Source organism: Pollicipes pollicipes, unplaced genomic scaffold (genome assembly GCF_011947565.3).
Source record: "Pollicipes pollicipes isolate AB1234 unplaced genomic scaffold, Ppol_2.1 Scaffold_7262;HRSCAF=8765_pilon_pilon_pilon, whole genome shotgun sequence".
Lineage (NCBI taxonomy): Eukaryota > Metazoa > Arthropoda > Thecostraca > Pollicipedomorpha > Pollicipedidae > Pollicipes > Pollicipes pollicipes.
In genome coordinates this window covers 4,493,891-4,519,517 of record NW_023597055.1, presented here as the reverse complement: position 1 = coordinate 4,519,517, position 25,627 = coordinate 4,493,891, and the positions used below count along the sequence as shown (strand labels likewise).

At 53.9% G+C, this 25,627-nt stretch overlaps 1 protein-coding gene across 1 annotated transcript in view; it reads right to left on the bottom strand.

Moving 5' to 3' along the window:
• Positions 1-24,790, bottom strand: part of LOC119113731 (soluble calcium-activated nucleotidase 1) — a 41,063-nt gene extending 16,273 nt beyond the window's left edge. Inside the window, exons 1-7 of the mRNA XM_037237979.1 lie at positions 24,732-24,790; positions 23,384-23,519; positions 21,451-21,595; positions 20,199-20,421; positions 19,095-19,254; positions 15,174-15,239; positions 13,672-13,849 (exon numbers count right to left, since the gene is read on the bottom strand). Coding sequence (XP_037093874.1) covers positions 13,672-13,849; positions 15,174-15,239; positions 19,095-19,254; positions 20,199-20,421; positions 21,451-21,595; positions 23,384-23,435 — 824 coding nt within the window. The 5' untranslated portion in view covers positions 23,436-23,519; positions 24,732-24,790. The remainder of the gene's footprint in view (positions 1-13,671; positions 13,850-15,173; positions 15,240-19,094; positions 19,255-20,198; positions 20,422-21,450; positions 21,596-23,383; positions 23,520-24,731) is intronic.
• Positions 24,791-25,627: the final 837 nt, after the last annotated feature.

Here is a 25,627-nt window from a genome sequence, read left to right as displayed (position 1 = left end):
CGCGCCACCGTCTCCGGCTCCGAAGAGGACCGCGCCACCGCTCCTCTCCGACTCCGGAGAGGAGCGCACCACCGTCTCCGGTTCCGGAGAGAGCAGCGCGCCACCGTCTCCGACTCCGGAGAGAGCGGTGCGCCACCGTCTCCGGCTCCGGAGAGCAGCGCGCCACCGTCTCCGACTCCTGAGAGAGCAGCGCGCCACCGTCTCCGGCTCCGGAGAGAGCAGTGCGCCACCGTCTCCGGCTCCGGAGAGGGCAGCGCGCCACCGTCTCCGGCTCCGGAGAGAGCAGCGTGCCACCGTCTCCGGCTCCGAAGAGGGCCGCGCCGCCGTCTCCGACTCTGGAGAGAGCAGCGCGCCACCGTCCTCCGGCTCTGGAGAGGAGCGCGCCGCCGTCTCCGACTCCGGAGAGAGGAGCGCGCCACCGTCTCCGACTCCGGAGAGGAGCGCGCCAACGTTTCCGACTCCGGAGAGAGGAGCGCGCCACCGTCTCCGACTCCGGAGAAAGGAGCGCGCCACCGTCTCCGACTCCGGAGAAAGGAGCGCGCCACCATCTCCGGCTCCGGAGAGAGCAGCGCGCCACCGTCTCCGACTCCCGTAAACCGTCGTAGCACAGCCCAGTCAGGCCAGGAGACACAGCCCAACAGGCGACGTCATCCTGCGCTGGGCCGCGTCGGCAGCTTGCTCCATACTCTCCGTCTGCCCTCCCCACCCGTCCTTGGATGGCGGCCGTCGCACGCCGCGCCAGGAGAGGGGAGGGGAGACGCTGCAGACAGCGGACGAGGTGCCTTCCGTGTGCGGCCCAACATGGCGTCGCGACGCCGGCCGAGCTGGCGTCAGAGAGAATTCAAGCAACGAGGTCATGTCCACGGCCAATTTATATCCAGTTGAGCTCGCCTCAGTGGCTCAATCCGCCGTTGACGATACTTGACCTGTGAACGCCCACCTCACACAATTGGCATGGCTGGAGGGTGCAGCAAGACGCGGGCCGGTGCAGCACGCGGTCGACTGGTCAGTGGCGCTAGGCTCCAGACTGCGCCGGTCACACATGGCAGAGCCGCTGCCGGCCACCAGAGCACGGCCACCGAGCGACGACTGGTCAGTGGTGCGAGGGTGCGCAGCGCGCGTCGGACACTCATGGCAGGGCTGCCCCGGCCGCCAGAGCACGGCCACCGAGCGGCGACTGGTCATTGGTGAGAGGGTACGCAGCGCGCGCCGGCTACTCATGCCAGAGCCGCTGTCGGCCACCAGAGCACGGGCACCGAGCGGCGGCGACAGCGGTAAGGTCAGATTTAGATGGAAGGTCAGGTCAGGTAAGGTCAGGTTTAGGGTGCTCCAGTCCCCGCAGTTCATGTTGAGCAGAAAGCGGTAAGGTCAGGATCAGGTCGGATCGAATTCTGGGAAAAGCCGTCAGCGTAGTTCGGGGCGTGTTCAACCATTTTCCTGCTCCTCCCCCCTCCCCCCCCCCCCCCGCCAAAAAACTTATATTACGAACCTATGCGCCTTGGCGATGCTGAGTCTACGAAATTATACTCCATTTCCCGATGCTCAGCGCGCCTTGTGGCATAATTTCTGCACTCAGACACAGTTCTAGAAGACCTCTGAAGAACCGGGGATGTCCAAAGGCCCACCGTAAGGTAGAGAAGTCATGACAAAGTGGAAGGGATGACGAGGCAAGGCCCCGTAACTGCGCCTCTTCCGTTAGTCAAACGTGCGGCACGCTGTTTTTGGCCGACTGCCAAAAGAAAACTCATCTCATACCTTTCTTTGAGCGCGCAATGTAGTGATCACGTTACCACGTAACCACCACCATGTAACCACCACCATGTAACCACCATCATGTAACCACCACCATGTAACCACCACCACTCAGTGACCACCACGTAACCCGGGCCAGCCTTCTACCCATTACGCACCTATTTACCTGCGATGCATATCATTACAAACACACCCATTGATTGTTCCGCCCACGATGATGTGCGTGGCAGAGCTGAACATTTATAGAGGCTCCGATTGCGACGCATTTTCGAATTCCTACCACGTCGGTTCCCCGGTGGGACTCCCCCCCCCCCCCCGTGGGAACACGACAGGCGATGCTGACAGTGCGCTCGCCACTCTGCTGCTAAAAAATCGCTTCTCCAGATTCGAACGCACCAACTTATGCCGGCCTCTCGACACATCGGCGTGTGGGTGCAGCGGCTGCCGCAACACCCGGGTGGATTGCACCCATTAGCGAGCGGACCCCGTCGGCTGCCTCTGCGGCGGCGGGCCGTGACCGGCGGCCCGCCACCTTGGTACGGCCCGATCTAAGCGCCCGAAATCCCCAGTTTGTTCCAAGAACGGGGCCGACCTGTATGAAGGCTTCAAATAACGTCACGCACGCCTGCCAGGAAACCAGGCGCTTGAACAGGTACAATGTGGTTTATTTCTTTATTGATATCTAGTTACTAAACGCACGAAGAAATATGATGCTGATTATTCGCGGATCATTTTTGGGCTGTGGAATCCTAATATGAGGAGTTCGTTCGCCGCCACCAAAATAGCTCGTAAACTTTACACCCCTTTCGCATACAAGACGCCTAAAAACTGCGTTGATTAGAATACAAATCGAAAACGAAATCTGAAATCAGATGGAAGTCAACCAAATTCCACTACTCCCGCCGCACTCCTCGGCGGCGCCGGTCATCATCCATCCTCGCCGACAGCGGACGCTGCAGCGCCGGGCTAGTGCTGCATTCTGAGCAGACACTCGCTACTCGGGCGCACCTCTGTTCGTCTTTTTCAGCTCAAGGACGCGTTCGCACCACACGAATTCTAAATTATCCGACGTCAAGGCGAGAATGTAAAATTTAATTCAAAGCACGGCCATGGTCTTATTTGACACCAGCCTGATAAATAGCATGAGTAGAGCACCAGTGCTGCGCCTATATCATTGCTGACGGTAATGTCGTGGTGACGCTGCAGGAGCCGGACCACGCGTTCCCGACGACAAATCATGGCTGCAACGCCAAGAGCAATGCCATCCCCCGAACCATAAAATGGCCACCGTAGCATACCTTGTCCTACGTAGGGGATTCCCCAAATAATCTGGGCTGATTCGGTCACTGTACGAAGATGAACGTCAACATTAACGTCCACTTAACAGTAAAGTACTTGACATAACCGACTCCAATTTCGCGTTTGGAATTCGCCACTAACGCATTACAGCCCGCTCTCGCACGGCACGCACCACGCTTGGAAAAGACGGGTGAAAATCCCTCAAGGTCGGCGGGAGCGTTGGCACGGCGCTGGCGCGATGCCAGATCGCCAGCGTCGCCAGATCTGAAGATTTCGGGAGCGGCGCGGCGCGTACAGCCTGCAGAGCTTGGACACTACTGGCCGCCGGCCGCTAGGCAAAATACTGAGCTCCGTTCGGAATTAGATAGACATCAGCAACAGATCGATGGACTGTGTCGGAAACCCAGTTACCTTGCTGCTAATCAAACACTCAATTGTCCAAAAATACCTTAAAAAAATAGTTGCCAAACAGCTAAATTTAAATACAAAATTAGCTCGTCATGAAGTGAACAGCTAACTTGTTTCGGCAAATGCGTTTTTAAAGCGGCGCACTATGTAAAAAATGCTTGGTATTTTTGCGGGAGAATCTAACGTGACAGCAGATGGCCAATCAACCGTTCAAAGTCAGCTCTTTCTCTGATCACCACATGGTTTGCAGCGAACCTCCAACGGTGTCCGCAATTTGCAGTGTTAAAAACATCATGTTTATATCGGTGGTCGGTGAGGAAAATGGCCTTCCCTAAGGGGAAAGGCCTAAATGGATGGTGCGACCGAGCAATCTCAACAGTAATGAGCACGAGGGACAATGGGCGCCGGTGAAACCAGGACGACATCAAATGATTTTTTATAAAGACAGTGCTTTTAGCATTATTCCTTGTAGAATAACCAGGAGAAAGGAGATGTAGATGCATTGATATTTAGGTTACATGATTATCAAAACGAATATGAGTAATCTCAACATGAATCAACAACCTACTACTCTTAGCCGTTTTGATAAAGGCATGTAGCCGAAATATCAATGCATCTATATCTCCTTGCCCCCCCCCCCCCCCTCCTTACTGTACGAGGAGTAAGGCTAACAGTATTGTCTTTGTACGTGTATATTGCTCCTCGCAAATGCATTTCACAACTTGCAAATGATCTTTGGTGTCATTTGAAAGCGCATCAGCGAGCTACGACCAAAAAGTGCTCGATATTACTTTGAAAAGTGCTCGAGCATCGGAAAATCACAACCCCACGCTTCATTAGCTCCCGGAGATGCATATGTGATGATCTGATCGTAATGGTATTTGGATCTGCGTCACGAATAGACCATATATGGCAAAACGCGCATCGAGACAATGACTTCGAGATGAAAAACAATATACGCACAACGGTGCGAGCGTGCGAAAGCGCATGGGCTATTTAACAACTACGACAACGCTGGTGGTCGGAGACGTATTAACGCAGAGCTGATGCCTCTTTGAGCCCTTCACAAAGCCTCACGTGAAGCCCTTCAAAAGGGCCAGCGTGGCTAATCGACGGGTTGAGCCAGGTCATTTCCTCGAACCCCAAGTGACGACTTGATTAAATGGATCCGACCTACCTAAACAAATATGAAAATGATGCTTTCTAAAAAAAACAGATTTTTAAGACTAATCAACAAGATCTGCTTGCCAACAAAGTAGTTCTGCAACACACACGAACAAAGAGCAGCCAATAAATCCCACTCATGCGCTTTTTCCTCCAACGTAAGGCTAACGCGCTTTCGTAACAAAAGTACTAGCATATGGCATTCTCCTCCCAAAAAGGCCAGCGTTAAGTCAAACAGTTCCCAGACTTATCAAAAAACAAAGATGACGCTCCTATCAAAAAGTGAGGTGCAAATTAATCCTGATAGTCCGGCGATATTACCTTAACATGTGACCGGGAGCGTCTGTTTCGATAGTCACTTTTCAAAGCTGAATATATTTCTTCTTTTATTTTCTGGCCCACCCCGAATTATATGACTGCTCACGGCTCGTCTGAATCTGATGACCGAGCGGGCCCAACCAGGAATAAAGAGGTTTCTTGATTCCTTTTGTTTCCGTTTCTTTATTTATTCGTAGTGGAGGTTTTCTTTTTCTGGCTAACACTGAATCATATTCTGAAAAAGGAGGACACCACGCACTAGTCCGGTCAGAACAAACTGCCGTCAAACCAACCACGCAAGCAGTAAGTAAGCGATGCAAAACGCGATCGAGGCAAAAATCCTACTCACCGACGAATCTGGCGACATGCGCCGATAAATCGCGGCCCGATCTGGAGACATTTCACGGCGGCCCGGCTGGCAGCGTGCCGCCGCGCTGGGCGCATGCGCTGCTGGATCCACTCAGTGGGTGGCGGAGGCGGTGGTCGCTGCGGGCGGTTGTGCGGGGCGGGCTGGAGAGCTCCCGGAGTCAGGGCGTCGCTAGGTGAGCGATTGTCAGCACCGACGAGGACCGCACAGACGGCGCTGTCCGGCTTACACGCGGACGACGGCCGTGATTTGTGTGCTCAAGACGAGTGGCGAAGAGGTGTGAACCTGTTGCTATGCGCATCATCCGCATCCCAAATCACAAGACCGTCTCCGTGGTTTAGGGGAAAGATGCTGGACTCGTAGTTCAGCGGCACTGGGTACGAGTCCCAGAGCCCGCGCACTGACTGGCCCGACTGAAATCGAAAGGCCAGATGGCTACTGGCCAGCGAGGTCCATGTCGGCCGTGCCGTACCATCGTGCGGCGCATAAACCCCGCTGCATTCCTGTCTGGTGAAGGAATGCATATCCTATCCTATATATCATATCACATCATATTTATCATATCCTATACATCATATCCTATACATCATATCCTATCATATCCTATCCTATAAAAGGAGGAAGAAAAATTATCTATTGTACTTGATGCCACAACATGGGTGGCGTGTCAGGGTGCATGCAACAAGCTATGTAGGCACTTTAGCAGTTAGTAGTAGTATTTAGGTACTTTAGTAGGTACTCTGCGCCCAAAGCCACCCCTGCAAACCCTTCGGAACAACATTTAAAAAGTCACAATCACAAACTGAACAAAGCGACACTCGTTTGGCATTGGCATATAAGCAAATCATGGATCTGAAGAAAATAACGTAATGGGGAGAAACTCTCTGACGGGTTTGCAGCTCCACTCAAAACTCTCACACTCCTGGCCAGTTTGCAGATCCACTCAACAGGTCTCTGACCCGTCTGGTGCAAAGAGAGCGAGAAAGTCCTGCTGTCGTGCTAGGGGGCCGCGGCACCGTTCACCTGGCATAGGAAGGGAGGCGTTCGCAGCCCAAAAGGAGCATGTTTCAATGCCAACCTGTGTGGCATGGAATCGGTCGCTCTGGCTACGAAATAACCCCAGCAGGAACAATTTAACACTCGGAAGGTTGAATCCTCTTGACGGTTAGATATGTAGAGGCTCGAACCACGATGCTTTTATGCTTGATATTAACATCAACAGTAATCTACGCTCTGCGCGGCCTCAGCTCGCAGTGCCGTTCATCTTAAATGCTCGTTAAAGGTAGGAAAGTGTTTGCAGCGCATGTGAGATGAATGATGACACTTCTGAAATAAACCACTGTAAAAGTAAGCCACATTACGCAAATCGCGTGATTAAACCGACGCGACGAGCGTACCGCCTCAAACATCTAACCATAGGCAGCTACGAAATTCGAATACCAGCATAAAATGCAATCGCTGCATAAACCGAAGAGAAAACACTAGTGTAAACTGCGACACTACAAATATACGCTAAGCTATATGCTAAGCTATACTCTATACGGCAATTCACGCTCCCACCAGTCTGACGCAATCTGCCGCGTTTCGCTACCCTCAGAAGACTGCGACGACCGACACAAGCACAACCGCTGCATTTGGTGCAGTAGCACTGCGCGTGCGCAAGCAACAATCTTAACCTTCATCATCCGTGAAGGTCAAACCCAGTCACGAGCGTCTGACACCATGCAGACCAGGTATGTCCTCACGGCTCACTATATGCACGGCTTGCAATCTGGCCCTCTGTACTTGACTGAATACCTAACTTTTAGGTTATGATATCCATTAAAAAACCTTATTCTCAGGGTTTACAGATAGCGACGAAAAGATGCCAAATTTTCTTCGGGTACGAACCTTTATCAACTTGAAAACGAAACACACCGCTGTGGTGTGCTCGTTATTTTCGAACTGATAAAATGCTAGAAGCCGAGTGCATTTCGCATCTTTTCGTCATTTTGTGTGAGCCCTGAGCATAAGGTTGCTTGTTAAAATATATGCTGCTCGTATATGCTGCACCATAGTACCCTCGTATTTATTTGATCATCATACTGCTCAAATTACCTAGGTCCTCTTGGCAACTGTTCAAAACCAGTTGCATTGCAACATTCGGATTCATTTCTGCATAACCGTGTTTCCTTGCCACTGATACACCTACTCATATCGTAGGACTTCTGATCGTTAGCCTGTGTCGTCGGCCCTGTTCATAAAACCACCCGTACTGCCGACAGAGGAGCGCCGCCACCGCTGCGTGGTCTGCTGCTGCTCCCGCTGCTGCTACTGCCGGCGGCGCGCGGCGTCCACATGCTCTGGCAGCTCTCGGACGTGCACGTGGACGGCGAGTACGCGGCGACGGGCGCCGCCGCCGCCTGGTGCCGGCCGGAGACGGCCGGCCAGGGCTCCGAGCACTGGTTCGGCCAGCCCGGCTGCGGCCTGCCGTGGCGCACCGTCCAGTCGGCCGTCGACACCATGCGCGCCAACCTGCCGGGCGCCGACGCCGTGCTGTGGACGGGCGACACGGCGCCGCACTGGCCCTACCCCGACTGGACGCACGTGTTCCCCAAGCTGAGGCGTCTCGCCGACATGCTGCGCACGGCGTTCCCAGAGGCGCAGATCGTGCCCGTCATCGGCAACCACGACGCCTACCCGAGCGACCAGTTCCCGTCCGACAACGGCACCTTTTACCACGAGTACCTGGAGCAGAGCGGCTGGAGCGAGCTGCTGCCGGAGTCGGCGCGGCGCACCTTCCGCCGCGGCGGCTACTACGCCGTCGACGTCGGCGACCTGCGCGTCATCGTGCTCAACACGGCGCTCTACTACTACCGCAACCGGGACCTGCGCCACATCGGCGACGACCCGGCCGGCCAGCTGGCCTGGCTGGACGACCAGCTGGCCGCCGGCCGGCCCACCATCGTCACGGCGCACATCTCGCCCGGCTTCCACCACGGCAGCGTCAACCAGACGAGCCTGCGCTCGCCGCACAACTACCAGCTGTGGCGGCGGCTCAACCGCGCCGGCCTCAGCACGCGCATCGCCAACATCTTCGGCCACGAGCACATGGACACGTTCCAGAACGTGTACCGCCGAGACATCCGGCTCGAGCAGCACACGTCGGCGCTCAACACGTACTTCATGGGCCCGAGCCTGTATCCCGGCGCGCGCAGCCGCCCCCGGAACCCGGGCATGCGCGTCTACACCGTGGTCAGCGACCGCGTGCTCAACGACTACATCCAGTACCACTTCGACCTGGACGCGGCGAACCGCGCGCACTTGCGCGACCCGGAAGTGTCGCCGGCCAAGTTCTGGAACATCACCTACCGCATGCGCCAGGCGTACGGCCTCAACGACCTCACCACCATGTCCATGCACCTGCTCTTCAAGATGATGAAGGAGGACGACGCCGTGTTCAAGAAGTACTGGCGCTTCGCCGGGGGACTCCACGACCAGCATCCAGCATGTGACGCCAAGTGCAAGAAGGAACGGCTGTGCATCATCAGCACTCAGGTGGACGCAGCCATGGAGGAGTGCCTCGCCGGCGTTGGCCAACTGCTCGCCTCGCTCGGTCTCGTGCTGGCCGCCGGCCTGCTCGCCCGACTCGCCGCGTAGCGCGCGGAGCGAGGCGCCGACCGAGCGCCGCGCCGGCCCGCTCCCGCACAGGGCGCGAAGTTGAGACGTGCGCCGAGGCAGCGAGGGGGGGGGGGGGCTTACGCCAGCTGAAACGTGGGTCGAAGCGGGGGGGGGGAAGTCAGCTGAGACGTGCGTCGAGGCGGCGAGGGGGACATCGAGTGAGACGTGCGTCGAGGCGGGGGGGGGGGGGGGAGTCAGCTGAGACGCCAGCTGAAACGTGGGTCGAGGCGGGGGGGGGGGAGGAAGTCAGCTGAGACGTGCGCCGAGGAGGCGAGGGCGGGCGCGTCAGCTGAGACGTGCGCCGAGGCGGCGAGGGGGCAACACGTCAGCTGAGACGTGCGCCGAGGCGGTCGCGCGCTCACTGGCTGGCACGCAGAGCAGGTCGACTCACGCTGACGCGGCGCCGGAGCGCTAGCCCGGCTCGTGGCGCGCCGGCGGTGGTGGATGAGCCAACACAACCGGCGTCGCTCTGTTCGCGGCGAATGAAAGGGGGCGGCGTGCCTGTTTTCGAATATCCTCATTGTCACTGCGATTACGTCCAGACGAGATGAGTGACTTCCTTCAGAAATCAGAGCCCGAGCATACCGCATGCAGGCACCCGCGAGCTATTGCCATTTCTGTGTCCGACGTGATGAACGTGCGAACATACCCATACAGCATGCCTAGCCCATGTTCGCGCTTCGTGTCTGCAACGCCACACCCGAGAGCCGGCGCCTGCCCCCCGCTATCTGGTGTGGCGCCGTCCGCTGCGTCGGACCGGCGGCCGACGCTGCTCCGGCTCTCCATCGGCCGACGCTCTGCCGTCCGGGGCGCCGCCGCGCCGCTGCCATCCCTGGGCTGGCGACGCGACACGGCGGTCTCGGCCGCGTGCCGCTCGTCGTCAGCTCGCGAGGGGGGGGGGGGGGCTGCAGGGCACGCGGCGTCGGGCCCGCCAACCGCTGAACGCTGCTTCATTTGTACCTATGTTTGCTTGTTCATGTTCGCGTCGATTATCACACCTGGTAGTGACAAAACGCTTGCGGAGGAGTGCCGCTGCACGCGGCGCGTGAGTGAGTGGTGAATGAAGGTAACGGGAGACTCCCCATCCCTCTTGCGGAGGGGTGCCACATCACGCAGTGCGTGGGTGGGAGCTGAATGAAACGTCGGGGGACTCCCAACCACTCTCTTATGCCAGCTTTCAAAGAGAGCGGAAGTCGATGCAAAGGCTTACAGCTACGCACTGTGAACGACGCGTCTCGATCTTGCGGCCAAAGCCGCGGGACAAGGCTCCAGCGCAGGCGTACATTAGCACATCACGGATCTATCTATGCTGTCGTGTAACGTGATCAAATAAAGCGACGGAAGCCATGCGCGTGTGCGCAACGCCTTCGACCACACCGCTGTGTGTCACACCACACCGCATCAGAGTCAGCTGGCAACTGTGCGCGAGCTGAGCGGCAGCCTAACACCCCACCAGACGCTTTGAGACCAAACACCTCCCGGAAAGATGAGGTGCTCGACGAGCTGTGCACGGTTGCCACATGGCTGTGTCGCGCATCATTCGAAACTCAGTACTAAATGTCGCACGCTTCGGTATCCAGTGGCCCGTGGTCAGGACGGACCGATTCCGCCAATGTTGGCGTTAATGAGAGAATTCGGGCCAGATGGTTGGCTAGTTTGACTAGATGACTAGTTTAGCTGGATGACTAGTTTAGCCAGCGCGGCAGACGAGTGACTAATTCAGCCACCTCTGATCATCCTCTCAAAACTTTTACTCGGTGCGAAAATTTAACATACATTGATCAAAATATTTGTGCATAAGCGCTGAATTAAGCGCCAAATATGTTTCGGCTTCATAAACAAAATGGAACTTGAATGTGTGATGGAGCCCTTGGTATACATGAATGTGCTACAGCCGTTGGAACAGCCGGACGGTGTGCTGAAAGCCAGACATACTGAAGTGCCTGAGAGCAGCTGGACTAAATGCAGCCTCCAAACCAGTCACTATGCGTTTGATCGCTGTTGCTCGAGCAGACATTCGCCCCAGACCGAGCTTCCAGCAATGCGGCATCTGCCGCTGTCTGATTTCCTCCGCACAGATGGTGTCCCCAACAAAGGCGTACCGATAACTGTCTCATTCTCCCATCAGGTGCGTACCGACAAACGTCTCATTTTCTCCCCAAAGACAGGGTACCCAGCAAATGAGTGCTCCCCATTGTCTTTTTCTTTCCAAACGGCGCCCCCAGGACGTGAACGTGATTCGCCCAACCAAAGGCCAAAACCCAATCTTAAAATCAATATTTTTACAGGAGGGTTTCTTGTTTTATTCAAATACTGTATCAACAATCCAGAAAACAGCATATTCTCGCAATGGCAATGAGCGTTGACACGAGCCACCACGATACGTGGCTACTAAGACGGCTCGCTGGGTAAAGCGGGCACCCCCGCGGGCTCCTGGCGCCACCACCGATGGCGAACCACAGTTGCTGCTCGCTGCCACTAGACGCCGCGTCGGGCGGCCCACGATGGAAGGCGGCCAGAAACTGATAAATGTATGTAGCGGGGCCCGAGCTCCTCAGTTTCTTATGCCGGGTCGGCATGTATTTCAAATCTAGCCCTACAGGAGGGTCTCAGAGGTACCCTAAGGTTTTACAGAGTAACTTCTGAACGACATTGAGCACAGGCCAAAGTTTAGAGTACGCGCGGCCTTCCCAGTTCATATGGTTTTGGGGCTTCTCAACTACCTCGGTTATTCATGACGTCTTTCTGAGGGCCAAATTGGTGACATTTAGCTCAGAAGTGCAACGCACATTTCTCGCAGGAAATGCAATTCAGAGGTGCTTTAGACTGCTTTGCATCAACATGTGCATTGATATCGTTCCGGTTGCTTTTAAAAGGTCAGGTAACTCAGGGACAAGAGACGTCAAACTTTACTTTCCAGACTTTTTCCAGATTTGATCTTTTGAAGATCGCAGGATTTAATCCTTCATGGCACACACCTCAGAGTTTTAAAAGACTACTCTAACACGTTCTATCCTAGCCGGCTGGATCTTGGCTCGGCTCGGCTCGCGCACACGCCGTCTCGGCGCGCTGCGTCCATCATAATGCCACAGCGACACGCACAAGCGGGCGCCTAGATAGACACTGCCCGCCTCCGCGGGCTCGGGCACCAGTCAGCTGATTACCCGTCAGCTGACCTGGCGGGTCGGCGCCCGAAGGCTTGTGTCATGACATAAGGCTGTGGGGCTCCTTCAAAACATCATGATGCGCCCCATTGATGTGACTTGCTTAATTATCGGTACAGCCGTGCGAGTTAATGCAACGGTGACCTCACTCTATTTGACCTGCAGTGACATATAACAGATCGCACATTTCGGTGTACACTATTGCCAATCTGATACGTTTTCTGAGAGCTATTCAACGCCGCTCTCCGCATTGTCCAAGCTGCATGCTCAGTTCTTCAGATGACAGGAGGGGTCTATCGAGAGCTAATTTGACTCCGATAACCTGATTTGGCCCGCCAAACGTCACGTTCACCAGTGTTAAGCCATACAAACCTGATATAGGTTTCAAATACCATATTCCCCTGGCTCTAGCTTGCTTAAGTTTTACTTAGATCTCATAGGAGCGTGTCACACAACCTTTTCCAGCGAGGTTGAAAAGCGCACGCTCGTAGGGCGATGCTTCCTTATACCCGACAGTGTGTTTCGGTGTCCTGCTCCATAAAGCGGTACTACGCGGAGCCGCCAGCAGAGCAGGACAGGACGGCTGACCCGCAGGCACCGCGCCAAACCCGCGGTCCACCCCTCTCGTCGTCAAAGACCTCCTTTAGCCGAACACCGACGCTCAAGAAACGGCTGGAACAGCCCGGAGTCGGGACCACCGCCAGGCATTAGGTGGCAAAAGAGGAACTGTCAATGTTGATCGTCACTTTCCAGATACGATCGCTTCCCTGTGAATGGCAGCATCGCCTCATTTCCCCCTCCGGCAAATGCGGCGATGTCAGCACTGAATACTACCGAAGGTGCTCACTTCAAAAAGGACCACCGATCCGTGCCCACCACTCTCTCACAGCTCCGTCTCAGCAGTTCCCAGCACGTGTGAGCACTTCCCACTGTCGGGGCAGTGAGTGGTGTCGGAGTATTCACCACTGTCGTAGTGGTGAGTTGTATCGGGGCACTCACCACTGTCGGAATGGTGAGTGGTGTCAGATTACTCACCACTGTCGGAGTAGTGAGTTGTATCGGAGCACTCACCACTGTCGGAATGGTGAGTGGTGTCAGATTACTCACCATTGTCGGAGTGGTGAGTTGTATCAGAGCACTCACCACTGTCGGAATGGTGAGTGGTGTCAGATTACTCACCACTGTCGGAGTAGTGAGTTGTATCGGAGCACTCACCACTGTCGGAATGGTGAGTGGTGTCAGATTATTCACCACTGTCGGAGTAGTGAGTTGTATCGGAGCACTCACCACTGTCGGAATGGTGAGTGGTGTCAGATTACTCACCAATGTCGGAGTGGTGAGTTGTATCAGAGCACTCACCACTGTCGGAATGGTGAGTGGTGTCAGATTACTCAGCACTGTTGGAGTGGTGAGCGGTGTGAGGGTACTCACCACTGTCGGAGCGGTGAGTGGTGTCAGAGTACTCGCCACTGTCGGAGTGGTGAGCTGTATCGGAGTACTCACCACTGTCGGAGTGGTGAGGGGTGTCGGAGTACTCACCACTGTCGGAGGCGCTGGCTCCAGGCGGCCGCCTCGTGGATGAGGTAGCCCGGCGCCACCAGGCCGGCCGCCGCCATGAGCCGCTGGTACACCGGCTGCCAGTCCAGGTGCTCCACGCCGCCGCCGCACGAGACGCGCTTCACAAACTGCGGGTTGTGGTTCAGCACCTCGCCCGTGGCTGCGGGGACGGGGCGAAGTTAGATTCAGCCGACGACACTGGGTCCAGTAAGGACATCTTCATGGCGGGATATGTTACACACGTTTGCGGTCTGTCGGTGAAAGACACATTTTTTTACATTCCGCAGCTAAAATCCAGGGCATTGGGACCGTAGGCCTTGAGCGGTCTAGGGAAGCTGTCACTGCGACCACGAACAGGCGGCTTTAAAACTGCGGTCGGAAAGCAAAGTAACCGGCAGTGTTTTTCATGATATACCTAATACGGCCTGGGAGGCGAGATTATTTCCCAGAAAGGCTTGTGTCAGACCCACCCAAATCGCACCGGTCAGCCTGTCTGTCTCGCTAATAATAATCTCGCTAAATCTCGCTAAAATAACTGCCTCGTTATCTGGAGAGGGCAAAATTGTTGTCCGGCGCCCGGTCGTGAATAGTATTTCACAGTCAGCGGGCACCGCCGCCACCAAACAAAACGCCGAGCCAGGGATGAGGTCATTTGTTTCCTACTCTTCTTGCACCTATCTATACGCTTCTACATAGTACCTCATGAAAATAACTACTTGAAAAAAATTTATTTGCCCAGAGCCGATACGGTTTGGCTCGGAAACTCTTTGTTCGGCCACACGCGGCAAGCTCAGATTCTGAAAGAGCGGGGCTGACGGCGCACCCCTGGTGTCCGGACCCGGAACCAATACACAAATATCATAGTTCTTCAAGATGGCGCTCTGGGCTTTGTCTTATTCATGCTATTGACCGATGACTCGCACGTCGCTATCATTTAATTCGCCGATGACACACATATGCTCGCCAGCAGGGAGAAGAGCGGCTCGCAACAGCTCATCACTAGGATGAAGTGTACCATCAGCGCCTTGCATAAATGGTTTTGCAACAACCGCATGAAGCTCAACACTGCGTGCCACCGCGTGGATTTAAGGTAAATACATTGCCACCGCCACACCTACGATTCATCCGCGTACTCGGCCCGGGCCCTACATCTGTTTATGCTCGGAAGACCACAGGCTGGCGGACAGTCCTGGGACGCTACATGCCACCGGACGCCAGATCCCCCGGCTGTGAGGTGGGCGCGGACTTCAGGACAACTTACGCTGTGGGGATTTGGAATTAGCTTTAACGCGGAGCAGCGCGACACAAAACACTGCATCGTTAACTTCTCGCAGACGCTGGAAACTGCGATTTTGTTTAGTTTTTAGCGCACGTGGCCGTGCAAAAATTTGACCACCGTGACCGTGTGAAAATTTGCCACTGGTCAGTGATACAACACGCAGCCAGCAGCAAGTAAGAAAGCGCGCGTAAACTCGTCTACTCACTCGTGGTCCACTCCTTCCCGAGGCCGCCAATGTACAAGTGCTCATCCTTCACCGCCATCCACTCCCCTGAAAAGCGAGAGAAAGTCACAGTGAGGGAGACCCGCGGCGTTGCTAGACGACTGGTCAGCAGAAAGTCACTCAAATGAATCCAACGGCCGCTACAGGCAACAGCAACACCCGCAACTGCCAACACCGCGGGCATTTCACGCGGCAAGTCCCGCCACCGTGGGTTGATTGTGAGTACGGCGAGCAGGGTCCAGCTGGCATCGCGGGGGTCGACTGTACGCCGTTAGGATGATTGTGAGTTATTCGCAACGGCAACACGAGTCGGACCGACAGGGTCCAACTGGCATCGCAGGAGCGGACTGTACGTCCGTTAGGCGATTGTGGATTATTCGTAACGGCAACGGCAACACAAGTCGGGCCAGCAGGGTCCAGCCGACATGGCAGGAGCTGACTGTACGTCCGTTGGCCGATTGTGAATCCGTCGCAACGGCAACACAAGTCGGACCGACAGGGTCCATTTGGCATCGCGGGAGCCGACTGTAAGCCCCTTGAGCGATTGTGAATTCTTCGCAACGGCAGCACAGGTCGGACCGGCGGCCCGCGCGTCCCCGGAACGCGATGAACATGGTGCCAGGTGAGCGTTTGGCGATCACGTGCGGCACACCCCGACACTGCCGCCGGGATGAAGCTACCACATAGGAAAAGCAGCGACGAAAAGGAAGCATGTCGACCGATTACAGGTATCTGCGGGGGTTTACGGGAGCATTCGCATGACTACCAATCCCACCACAACATATGGGACTGTCATGGACTCTCCAGGGATTTTGTGATAAATCCCGGACATAACAGGGATTCCATGATGCAAACCCAAGCCCACATATTACGGACTGCTTTCTGTTGGCATAAAACACAGGCCTTAACACATGCCCGAGTGACCGGCTGAATACCCCTCGCTGGGGTGGGGATTAATTAGACCCCCGTAAAATCTCGAAAACTAAGATAACATAAGTATCCGATACTTTGCTACAGCTACAGAAACAAAACTCACAAGGCACATTGACCTATGCATGAACTCACTTGAGTAGAAATTTCAGACTCCTAGGACATGATCTTGTGTTGAACAGGGTCAAACAAGGTCAAACTTCAAACTGGTGTCTCAAGTGCCCAAAACCTACCCATGCAATCCCCGTGAAGCTGGATACCCGTTGGGTATCCAGCTTGGGTATAGTGAATACCCGTTCTAAGAAAAATAGCAATCGGGCCAGTGACCTCGTTTCACCTTCATAGTCTCAAGGTGACCAAATATCTACCAGGCTATTCCTATTTTGTCATTCGACTAAGCGCCAGACATTACGTATAGCGGTATGTTCCGAAACACAAAATGTTGACTTGGGTCCTTCTAAGTCATTGAGCTACTCTGACCTTTCAAAGGTGTCTGTTGCGGTCCCTGTCATAAATGTATTAAAAACGAGCACCAGAAACCATCCCATAAAACCAAACTCCCGAGTAATAATACAGGTTAGTGCTGACCTCGGTCTGACCTTCATACATGACACCAGGTCAATAGAATTAGTTGCAATTCTGAATTCATTTGGTTTGCTGCCTAAAAAACTATCTCAGATATATATGGCTTCTTCCAACGCTCCGCTGTTGCATCACATTGAACGATTCACCAGAAATGCCCTTCGCCGGCAGCCATGTCCTGACTTTGACCCGCCACAGGCCAGCGACCTTACAAAGTACATCTAATTTTGTCATCAACGATTCACTATTCAATTATCTACAGCTCTGAAAAGTATGGGGCGGCTACGCCGTATCGCTCGGAAATCATTCTGGAAAACTTCGGGGGTTACTTTGATCCTCCTACCCAAGAGCATCTTAGCATATAAATAAGAAAACACATATGCTGTAGCATGTACATGGTTCAGTGCTATGTTAATGTGCGGCGACTGCACAACACTCCTTTGTCATACGGCAGTTACATGTGTTAGCATACCACACGACAAAAATTAACCTAAAAAGTAACTTTACCAGCGATTGGCCGACAGAGTTCACTTGTTCGAACACAGCTCAATAACGATCACTCGCAGCAACACTAATTTTTTAGCACTAATTCATCGCTCAATTTGGCATCCTTTGTAAAAATTGGAAGCCTAAGTCTGCCAAGGTCAGTGACTTAGGTCAAGTCAAAAACGTTAAATTCTGAAAAAACTTTGACCACGCACACCTTTCGTGCGCTATTTGTTATTGTTCAAACTGTTTGTCGTAATAGAACATGGCAGTACCTACAGTTTGTTTCTTTCAGATTTCTCAAAACAGGCGAGGTCAGTGACCTAAGGTGAGAACAGTTTTTGACATTGTTCCTCCATAATGGCAAACTGTACGCATTTTTGTGTGGTTTTAGCGTTTGAATATGAGTCAACGACTACTAGCTCACATGCACAACCATTATATAACCACAGAGCACATGACATTGGCCCAGGTCATAACCTACCCTAATTGAAGCCTTCTGTAAAACACATGCCGAACCCAACATACGCAGTTATATTAGTCATTTTGGGCACAGGATTAGACTATTTCGCTAAAAGCATGTTGTGGCATCATTCTAATGCATACTGAAGTTACAATAGATCGCGTAAGGAAATGCAAGGTCATGTTAGGTCACCCAAGGTCGATGGCATATGTTGCCAGTGGCGGAGAACCTAGATGAACGAGCGCGATGCGTGCAACCACCCCTACGTCGTGTTTGTGAAGCTGATGACACATAATGTCATGTATCAACATGCCGGTTCTCAGTTTGTTACGAACGCATCGTCAAGCGTTGAAGGGACTATGCATAATGTATACAAGAGCTTTGCCATCTCGAGTAACAACACACCATTTCTGACCACAGAAAAGCAATGCAGTCGTCAATTAAACCCGATTAGCCACATTTTTCGTTTGGATGGTTTGTGAATTTGACCTATGTTGACCTCACCCGACCTCTAGGTAACCCTAAAACTGCATTTTAAGGTCTGGGATATGTTTTTCCCACAGTTGCATCCTATAAAATAAACTTAAGCCAGAAGCACATTGCGGGAGAAAACAAAAAAATATTGTTCTTGAAAGCTACTGATTAACCAATTTTGAAAGATGACCTGACCTGACCCAACCCTTGTGGGGGGACAAAAATGACTGGAATAGACTCCATGCAGTATTAACACTTGTGCCCTTAATAATAACCTCTTAACGCTCAGCTTTTGTGCTCTCAATATCCGTCTCGACGAATGAACACGTGTTTTGACTGCCTCTATCAGAACGAGCGTTTTTCCTTTCGTGACCTCTGGTAATCTCATATTTGACCTCAGGTCAACAATCTTTTGTGAATCCTTCATGACTTGACGAGACCTCTACACGACTTGACCTCCACAGCGGTATCTTTGTTTTTTTTCTCGTAAGACGTCTGGAGGTAGGAGATCACAAGGGGTAAGTTAACTCCACGGCCGGGCACTGTTGTATCAGACCCCCGGCCTGGCGCAGGTTTTATTTGATTTTATGTTTATTTTCGATTATGGGCATTACTCAGTGCATAATATGAAGAGTGGATTGGCGCATAACCGGAGCGCTTAAATCTGGGCGCCTCTTAAGTCAACTAAAGAGGCGCTCAGAAGCGCGCTTAAGGTAGGTTGAGTACCATCAACTGCAAAAAATGCAGCGTCCAAAATACCACACATTAACATAGAACAAAGAGATGAAGACACTTTTACTACACGCAAACAAAATGTCTTAATCTATCACCGTAAGACATCAAGAACCAACCATTTACCTCACAAACTTGAAATATTTCAAAACATCTCACGCTCGATGTCCCCCGAGCGTGTCCCGTTCTGGCTGTCTTGCCTTCCGACCACCGCCCGCGCCCGGCGGCGTACCCACCTTTAAAGCCCTTGGCCACGGCGCCGTCGCCGTCCGCCAGGATGAGCCAGGGCACGGCCTGACCCGAGGTCAGGCGGTACACCACCCCGGTGCGGTCGTCGACGGAGAGCAGATGACCGTCAAACACGACTAGCTCCGACAGCTCCATACCCCGACCGCCCTGCGTGACGCGCACACCGTGTCAGACCGCGCGCCGTGTCAGACTGCGGCGGTGACCTGGCCTGGGCCGCATTCCCCGCTACCAAACGCCGCCCACAAGCTGCAACCTACGTCATAGGTGTAGATAGTTAGTCATAGTATGACGCCGTAGTAGAAAGTCGTTTGTGTGTGACGTAGGCGCTCACGACGTCAGAGGTAGCAGCCCTGGCGAACGCAGCCCATGTCACCGTGCTTGCCGGGTGTGCTGTGCCGGGGAGCGGACGTGCTGGGACCCGCGCGTGTGGACAGTCGGGACAACGTGGACACACTGTCAGAGACCATACGGACATTCAGGACAACGTGGACACACTGTCGGAGACCGTACGTGTGGACACTCCGGCAGACCACCAACAGGTGGCCAGTTCTTACACCTTGAGACCGTCCTATCCCCGGTAAACGTCAGAACTCGTCTGAGCGTACTGTTCACATCTCTGCTGCCCGGATGTGCACGAGCACATCACAGGCGCGCTTCTCAGACCGTGCCGGAGCGAGTCGGCATCAGTACGCGTCAGGCACCGCAGCTCCGCGCTCCGCAGAGGTCTGCGGGAGGTGCGCGCCGGCGGCTTCGCAACATTCTCACGGCCGCTTCAGCGAGGCCGCAACGGAGGACACGCACCACGGCGGTTGGCTGGCCCACTGCTTGCGTGAACACGGTCCATCGCGTAACACCAATATCGCAGGTGACCCATTGGTGTGACGTGATGAGAGGTACACTCGAAAGCAACCGAGCAGAGAACGGTAAAGCAGCCAAGTGACACAAACCGGATAAAAGCGGAGAGTTATACGGAAAGACTCGACTTACTAGGTACTTTACCAAAAGCTAACGCGACCCAGACCTGACACGCACCAGTCCCTGATCCACACCAGCCCAGTCACCGTTAGACTGACGCAATCACCGCGACCCACCTGCGCCAGTGAAGACGTCAGCGTGACGTCATCCCCGTCCCACCAGACGTCGGCGGCGCGGCGGCGCTCGTCCCAGGAGAGCCAGCCTCGCCGCAGCACGCTGACCCACGCGGCGCCTCGCCGTGACCCCGTGTCCAGGTCACTGATGACGGCCACCCGGTAGCGCACGCCGCCCGTCTTGGTGGCCACCGGACGCGTCAGCGGGTATGTGGTGTTGCACCCGCTGGAGGAAGAGAGGGCGGGGCGGACAGGGGTCAGCGCTTGGAGCGGGCGGCGGCACCGGCGAATCGTTCACTACTGGCGATCCTGTCACGGTGGCACAGTACACGGAGTCACATTGGCTGCTGCGCACCGCAGGCGGGATCGCCCGAGCTTTCAACGACGCGTTCGCCTGGCCCGGCGCGGCGCTGCCTCACGGGAGCCTCGGACAAGGGACGGCGACGGCGGTGATCCCCAGCGGGCGGGCAGCCGGCCAGGACACCAGGCGAGCAGCGTGGCCCGGTCGGTCGGGCCATCCCCCAGCCGTCCCCGTCCCCGAGCCTTCCCCGCCCCTGAGACGTCCCCGTCCCCGAGACGTCCCCGTCCCCCAGCCGTCCCCGTCTCCGTTCCCGAGCCGTCCCCATCTCCGAGCCGTCCAGTCCTCAAGCCGAACCCGTCCCTGAATCAATGGTGAGTCCGTCTCTTTGGATACAGCTTCAGTTTCGATTACAACGTTGGACGTTTCGGTGTCACAGCACCCAGTTTTCGCCAGGGTGTGACATTGGTAGTGGCGCTGCAGTCGCATGCAAACAAAGGAAACGCAACCGGACTAATAGTTACTGAGGCTGGACCCCGCATCAGAACTTCGATATGTCACATTCTGAGTGACACCAGTGGCCCCAAAAACCAGGCCTTGCAAAAATAGTCGAGATTGCCATGGTTGACCCTCCCCTCCACTCCCTTCATTTTGAATGCTACCTGTTCGTTATAACCTCACCACAGGCCCATAGCCATACCAGCCGTAGGACCTTCGAGTCTATGCATTAAGGGCCTTACCTGGGTCCTGATGATGCATCAGGAGTCTCACCTGGGTCCTGACGATGCGTCAGGAGCCTCACCTGTGTCCTGATTATGCGTCAGAGGCCTCACCTGTGTGCTGATGACGCGCCAGGAGTCTCACCTGGGTCTTGACGACGCGTCAGGAGACTCACCTGCGTCCTGATTATGTGTCAAGGGCCTCACCTGCGTCCTGATGACGCGTTAAGAGCCTCACCTGGGTCCCGCCGGGCCGGCCGGCGTCCACGGTTGCACGGTAAGACCCTGCCGACCGCGCTGCAGCAGCAGGTACAGCAGCACCACCGCCGCCGTCACCACCAGACCAGCCACCACGCGGCTCTGTAGGCGCACCGTCGAGTTGCCTGCAGGAGGCAGGCAGCGCCGGCGTGGGCGATAAGGGTCGCGCACCACGTGCGCCCCCCGAGCTGTTGGGGACAGCTCTTGAGGACCAGTTGAATTCGTCTCTTTTCACTACACACAAATAGCTGGTATAAATGCAAAATAATGTGATACTAATCAAGCAGAATCTGGTATGAAATCACAGCAAGAGCACGAAACAGTTGACAAGCAGGTCAAGCATTGAGAAGACAATCAGTTTGGTACACCGAAGTAGTTGAATGAAATCATCATATCATCAAAAATCAATGAAGTGACAACTATAATCGTGTTGCCTCTGAAAAGGATGAAAACGTCATGGGAAACAGACAGGGCGCCCCATATTCAAAGAAGCGTGTATGAAACCAACAGGAACAACCAGTATATGCAAACACGACCCATGACAGGCCCGACTGTTGGTATGTACCACGGGCACGGCCAGTGCCTTGGCGAGGGGACGCACGAGATTGAGGAAAACGCTGTCATTGATTGTGTTATTCTGGCGTCCGGGGGTGCCCAGGTCGACCTGGGGGCCCTTAGAAGAAAACATAGTATCATATTGGTCTCCTCCCTGACGCGGGAGGCCTTCCGACCCGCGCAGATGATCCCGGATTGACGCAGGAACCCTAAATGACGCAGAAAGCTCGCTGGTTGTGGCAGATGGTCCAATAATTGGAGAGGAGCCGACTGTGCTGTGCGGTGTTGGTGATCTCGATCCGAAAAAGACGGGTGCCTCAGGGATCCCCGATCAGTGCAAGAGGCCGTCACACTAACATTTGAGATCATGAACTTTCGGTCGGGGGTCGTTGGTGTGACCCACGACCAGCCCCTTGGGCCCTTCAGTCTTCCAAAACGAGGCATTGATCTCTGCTCTCGAGAGACGATTCAGGTCCCTCTTCGGGCCTCCATAAACAAGGCCCGTGGCCGACCCGGGCCCACTTGCCTACACAAGATTCCCCGTCAGGCACCGTGGGCCCCGGATCGACACAGGGGCCCCGATAGGTATGTCAGGGACCCAGACTAATGCAAACCGTGAAACCCGGTCTCGGTCCTCTTTACGAATTGGGTCCACAGGGTTCAGACCGACGCGGAACCAGCTGCTCGGTGTGAGTGATCTCTGACCGACATAGACGCCCGCATTGTCTCTGGGTCCCCAAGCAATCGGTGCAGAAGGCGCTCTGATTGACAGCGCAGGTCATGGCTATGTGGGCCGAAATCCTTTACATGACCTGCAGCCAGTGCTCCGGTCCCTTATGCATTCCAATCGGCCCTTGATCGTCGGTTTCGGTGGCCCCTTGCCGGCACAGGGTACCCGGTCGGGCGTTGTGGGCCACTGACAGACGATGGGGCCCCAAACAATGTAAATCACTGGCTCCGGCTTTGTCGCTGCTTCGAAAATGGGCAATCAGGCCCACACTGACACGAAGCCGACTGGGCCGTACCGATAGTGTCTGCCGACATATACGCACTTGTCAATCAGGGGGCCCTGATCAGCACAAAGGGCCCCCTGTCTGACATGGGAGTGCCTGGCCCTGTGGGATGGGGCCCCTGAATATGACCTCCAGGCAGCCTTCTGGGCCTTTAAATCCGAACCTAAACTGTTAGTTTGGAGGGACTGAAGTGCACCCCGACCCAAGGGCAGATGACACGTATCCCCTGTGCCCCCCCCCCCCCCCCTCCATCCGCCTGTGCCACTAATTTAGCCTGATAGTATGGCATACACTTGAACAGTGCCCCACATCAGACATCCCATCAATGTTGGCAGAAGTGCATACCCATTTTGTATGTGAGGGGAGTTTGGAAGACAGCTTTCCTCCAGTCTTGCATGGCCGCCTGAGCGGGGGAGCAGCGGTTCTCGGTCTCCACGGTCACAGGCAGTGTGCTGGGGTTGGGACAACCTCAGCCACGGATCTGCCAACAAAGGTGTTCCAGATGAGGCCAGTTACGGAAACTATGAAAACAACAGAAATCACTCATATAAGCCATAAACATAGCCATTGAACACAACATGTCCATGCTTAAAAACAAAGGATTTCAGAATGCATGAAGGTAGCTACTTTCAGGAACTATTCCACATTTACATGGGGTTTTGAACTGAAACACCCATCTTGGAGATCATTTGGTGCAGTTCACAGCCATGCACTCCTTAAGACTTGAACCCCTTCAGATTCTGGGCTACAGGCCTGCAAAGTAAGCAATGCAGACTACTTCAGGAGACTATTGCAAGATCACTGAGGCATCCATGACACACAAATTAGGTTATTCAAATCCTGGTGTTTCACTGGTCATGCTGTGATCAAGGCCAAACATATATCACTGTTGATTTGTTTTCTCCATATCTGTGTGACAGAGATCTCACCCAGCACATATTAGAAATGACTCCTTGCTGTCTTAAGGGATGGGCTTGGGAATTCCACCTGGCATTGTAATAACACTTATCATGCACAACTCACAATTACAGGTTGTGCTGAAAAAAAATAAATATTTCACCCGGCATGACCAGAATAGCAACACTGTTGTAGCAAGTACTTTAGAGCGTGCACACCACAGTTGTGAATGTTTTCTATTATCTATGGGTTCTTCACTTACTTCAGCATGTTCAGAGCCAATGATTCAGAGAATTAAATATTGTGATGACCACTTTTAGCAAAAATACAAGACAGTTGAAAGCAAGAAGTTGAAAATCCTAAGCCAATTAACCTGAACTGATTTCAGCACACACCTGCCCAAGGTTTATCACATTGGTGTCAATAAGAAACCTGACAGCAGACGTATGATAAACAAACTGGATTCAGGCCCAGGGTGGAAAACATAATGGGAAATGATGCCCTGAAAATCTTACATCTCTGCTTTGAGCAGTTTTAAAGGCCCTAGTTTGAGCCCGAGCGTATGAGGTAAGTGCTAAGCATCTGTAATATTTTTTACCAGGAATCGAAATTCTACACGGCATCGACCATGTAGGTAGCTACCGCCTACCGGCTACCTTACATGACGCGGTGTAGAATTTCTAAACATCCGTGAAACTATTCAACACAGGCGTTCACGTCTTACAAACATCTCAGCATGAAATAAGAAGCGTAGCGATTTAATACCTTACTTCGAGAGCAAGCTGCTGCCACATACCTGTCAGGACCTCTTCTCGTAAACCAACGCAGCCGCGAAACAAGCCGGCCTAACCTGGGGCGGAATTGTAGACGTTGGCTTGGGTGGCCACTATGAATGTAGCTGCTGCGTCTTCCTCGTCAAAAAAGGATTTGCTGTATGCCGCTAAATTGTAAATATCCCGATGGAAGCATTCTATGTATGGGATCGTCCAGCGTTTCAAGCATCGTAACGTGTTAAGTGTATAAAAAAATGCATCGCACGTAAAGTTATTCATACCCTACCCCAGTCTCACTGCAGTAGGAGGGAATCAGAACTTAGACTAGACACTTTTCCCACGGCCAGGAGCGCAGCCAGAGCTTTGGTAGTGGGTTGACAAAGGGCCCCGGATGGTGAAAGCCCTGCCCCTCTCAAATGAAATCACCTGACATGGCCTACTCTATTTCGAGGGGTATGACTTTCTTCGTTTTAATTTTTTTTACCACATTTTACGGGAAGAGAAGCAAAATGTACTGAAAAATGCAAGTCAGCGCATTTTGGAGTAACTAAACCGAGGAAAGCGACCACAAGAAGTCATCCGGCAGAGTCATTCATTTAGCAATGATTCAATAGACCTTTCCTAAACCGGTAGTACTCATACTTTGTCGCACTTTGTGCTGGGTTCTACAGAGATGTTGCCGGCTGATTGAACGATATTGTAGATCGAATATCTACAGCGCATATTGTAGATCGAAATGAAGTCACACATTTGTATGAACACGGCTGAACCATGTTCGCCTAAAACAGTTTCATCGTCAGTCGGAATCGATCGCTGGGAAAAATCATGCAGCACCGTTTAGAACACGCGCGCTCGCAAGTACTAAAAATTTGAGGTCCGACGGCCAGCGTTGCAGTCTTCGCAGGCCGCTCGGCGGCGG